General features: G+C 34.9%; 1 protein-coding gene across 2 annotated transcripts in view; it reads left to right on the forward strand.

The window, feature by feature from the left end:
* SLC18A2 (solute carrier family 18 member A2) overlaps positions 1-3,063 on the forward strand; it is a 38,423-nt gene extending 35,360 nt beyond the window's left edge. For both annotated transcript variants that reach the window (XM_020779960.3, XM_072995492.2), the window contains exon 16: positions 1,432-3,063. In XM_020779960.3, the coding sequence (XP_020635619.2) occupies positions 1,432-1,542 (111 nt within the window). In that variant the 3' untranslated portion in view covers positions 1,543-3,063. The remainder of the gene's footprint in view (positions 1-1,431) is intronic.

The raw sequence follows: 3,063 nt of genomic DNA on the forward strand, positions 1-3,063 counted from the left end.
TCAGATTCTTCTTGGGATTCATACTCAGTCTCTGAGCAGCAAGGGAGTGAAGCACTGTTCTCCTCAGAGGTGTGCTAGGCTAATTAACTAGTTTCTCTAAACCTTTTTTGTATAACTAAATGTGCTATTTACATACCTGTTGCCAACCACATCTTAAAGCATTTTCATGTTCCTTGAGGACAAAAGCCAGCTTCCTCCTAGCCTGCTGCCATTTCCTCTGACAAATCTGTATAACTGTATGACTTCAATGGTTGAAGATAAGGCGTTATGGTCCTTTGATATGCCCTCTAATAAAGATGAGCATGGAAGCATCTACATCTTTGAGGTGTTCAACAATGGGAGATGAACTGAAGGCATGAACTGTATTTACACACTGACCTTTGCCTGTGAGGTCAGCCTCCCTAGCTTACAGAACCATAAAACAGTCCAACAATTCTATATTTCATATACCCCCAACTTCTCAGTCCCTTCACATATGCATGCTGCATTTCCTACATAATTGGTTCCCAAACTGGGGAGGTATGCCTGTGAGATACAGCATCATTTTCTAACATGAAATTTATTTTGTTTCTGCTATTTCTTAAATTAAATATGCTTTTGGTTGTTGTGGGTTTTTCGGGATCTTTGGCCGTGTTTTGAAGGTTGTTCTTCCTAACGTTTCACCAGTCTCTGCGGCTGGCATCTTCAGAGGACAGGCTGTCCTCTGAAGATGCCGGACACAGAGACTGGTGAAACGTTAGGAAGAACAACCTTCAGAACACGGCCAAAGAGCCCGAAAAACCCACAACAGCCATTAGATCCCGACCGTGAAAGCCTTCGTGAATAAATATGTTTTTATTAACCTTTGTGACAAGCAAAACTATTTGTGCTTATTTGCTTTTTAAAAACTGTTTGTGTTTTAATTCTAAATCATGAATTTGGTTAAAAATGGATTGGGTGGTGGTAAAGAGAGGTGGGGAGGTGGGATGGTTTCTCAAAACTCCAAAAGTGGGCTAAACTGTTTTGATTCATTGGCTGCATATCTGTATTCATTTGCATTAAGTATTTTGTATTAAATGTTGCAAACAAAAATTGTAATCCCATTCATCCTGATTTCTGGTGATGTGTGGAGTTGTGGCTGTGACTAAAGTGACAGAACACTGCTACAACCAAATAAACTTGCAGTGACATAGTTGTGATCATGCAGAGTGATGTTTCAGACTACTTTTTATCTTTAAAAGTTCTTCATATTGTACAAAGTTGTACCGCAACCTTGCAGGGATATCTACAATGGAAGAACAGAAAAAGAAGGTTCAATAAAACCCCTGTAACTCTTGTCATAATTATGAAATTCTCCGATTCTGGCATACATTTAAAAATAATAGGTGTGTTTTGTAGATATCAATGGAATATTCAGAATATATACTAATACCCTGATTTGTTTTTTTATAGGCAATACTTATGGACCATAACTGTCACTTTAAACCCAAAATGTATACTCAGAACAGCATCCAGTCACATTCAATAGGTGAAGAGGAAGAGGAATCAGAAAGTGACGAGTAAAGTCCAACAGTCTTATCAGCTTGATATTTGCAAGTGTTTCCTGTGAAGCATCTCATTAAAAAGTTTTAGTTGTACTGTACTGTAATGGTGATATAGTAAAAATAAATAAAAACCAAAGGTATATTTATTTGTTACCCATGAGTATAAAGCGGATTACCCACTGCCTTACAAAAGGAATAAAGTAAGTTTTATAGGAGTTTGTTACAGTTTTAAAACTTATTTATGTATTTAACATTATGCATTCTATTTTTTATTAAATATGTAGTGTAAATGTGTAAATCTAAATTCAGATCTATGCCTTTAAAATATTTATTCAGAAATACTCTTACTATTTCATATTTTCATTTGACTCATGTCACAAGTGTCTAAAACTAGCAGTGATGAGTTATATGACAAGAAATTACAATACTTCGTATTTGTCAAATACTATAACTTGGTTTGAAACCATACAATTTAATATCCACCCTGGCTGTCAAATATGTCTGTCATAGAGGCAAGACAGCCAACAATTGAACCTCCTTATTGCCAGGTGACTGGAAAGAACCCCCTGGGTATTACATTCCAAAGTAGCTTTCTACAGGAACAAAAATAATATAGGAAGTTGTCTTATACTTTGTAGCTCAGTATTGTCAACAGGAACAAAAATAATATAGGAAGTTGTCTTATACTTTGTAGCTCAGTATTGTCAACCCTAATTGACAGTTTCTTTCCAGTATTTAGGGCCTGAACTGAGACCTTCTGCATGCAAAGCAGATGGCCTACCAGTGTGTTACAAACCTTGGTCTTCTCATATTTATACAGATATTTATTGGCTTTATGTTAGTATTTTATGTTTAGCAGATTAAAGATTCTTTTCTTAAGTAGCTGTTAAAAGACACAACTAAATTATAACATCTCAAGAAAAATGGTTGTTTCTACATTAAATAAATCTAAAGTCTAACAAAGCACTCTTTCTCTTTTCTTTGCTCTCAGATGGTCCTTGGATATAGGCAAATTGTAATGAATTAGCCTCCTTCCCAGGACCATAGGCTGTTCCTTCTCTAGGCAGAAGCATTTGCAGGATGGGACTTGGGAGAGAAGATGACTTGGTTAGATCACTATAAGGGAAGCCCCATCACATCAATTCCTTGAAAATATGCATTGCAATCCAGAAATCTCTGGTTGTGTTCTATCATCATGTGCAGTTGAGCCCATTGGAGGATTATTATAAATTAATCCTAATTTTAATTTATAATTAATTAAAATTAATTACAAGAATAAAAATCTAGCAAGTGCTGGGCCATATATACATATCTAGTGTTATGTGTATGTCATCTTGTTTGTAAAACATGATCTGTGCCTTTTATAATGTATTAGCAGATTATTTGCATCTTAAACCACACACCTTATTTACATAGATTTATATATGTATATATAGGTCAAAGTATTAAAATGCTATAGATGAATAGTTATTGTTGATAATTATGCAGAAAAAAAGTTAAAATGTTATCATTCAATGAAAAAAATAAAAAGATAACAATG

Source organism: Pogona vitticeps, chromosome 3 (genome assembly GCF_051106095.1).
Source record: "Pogona vitticeps strain Pit_001003342236 chromosome 3, PviZW2.1, whole genome shotgun sequence".
NCBI classification, from domain to species: domain Eukaryota; kingdom Metazoa; phylum Chordata; class Lepidosauria; order Squamata; family Agamidae; genus Pogona; species Pogona vitticeps.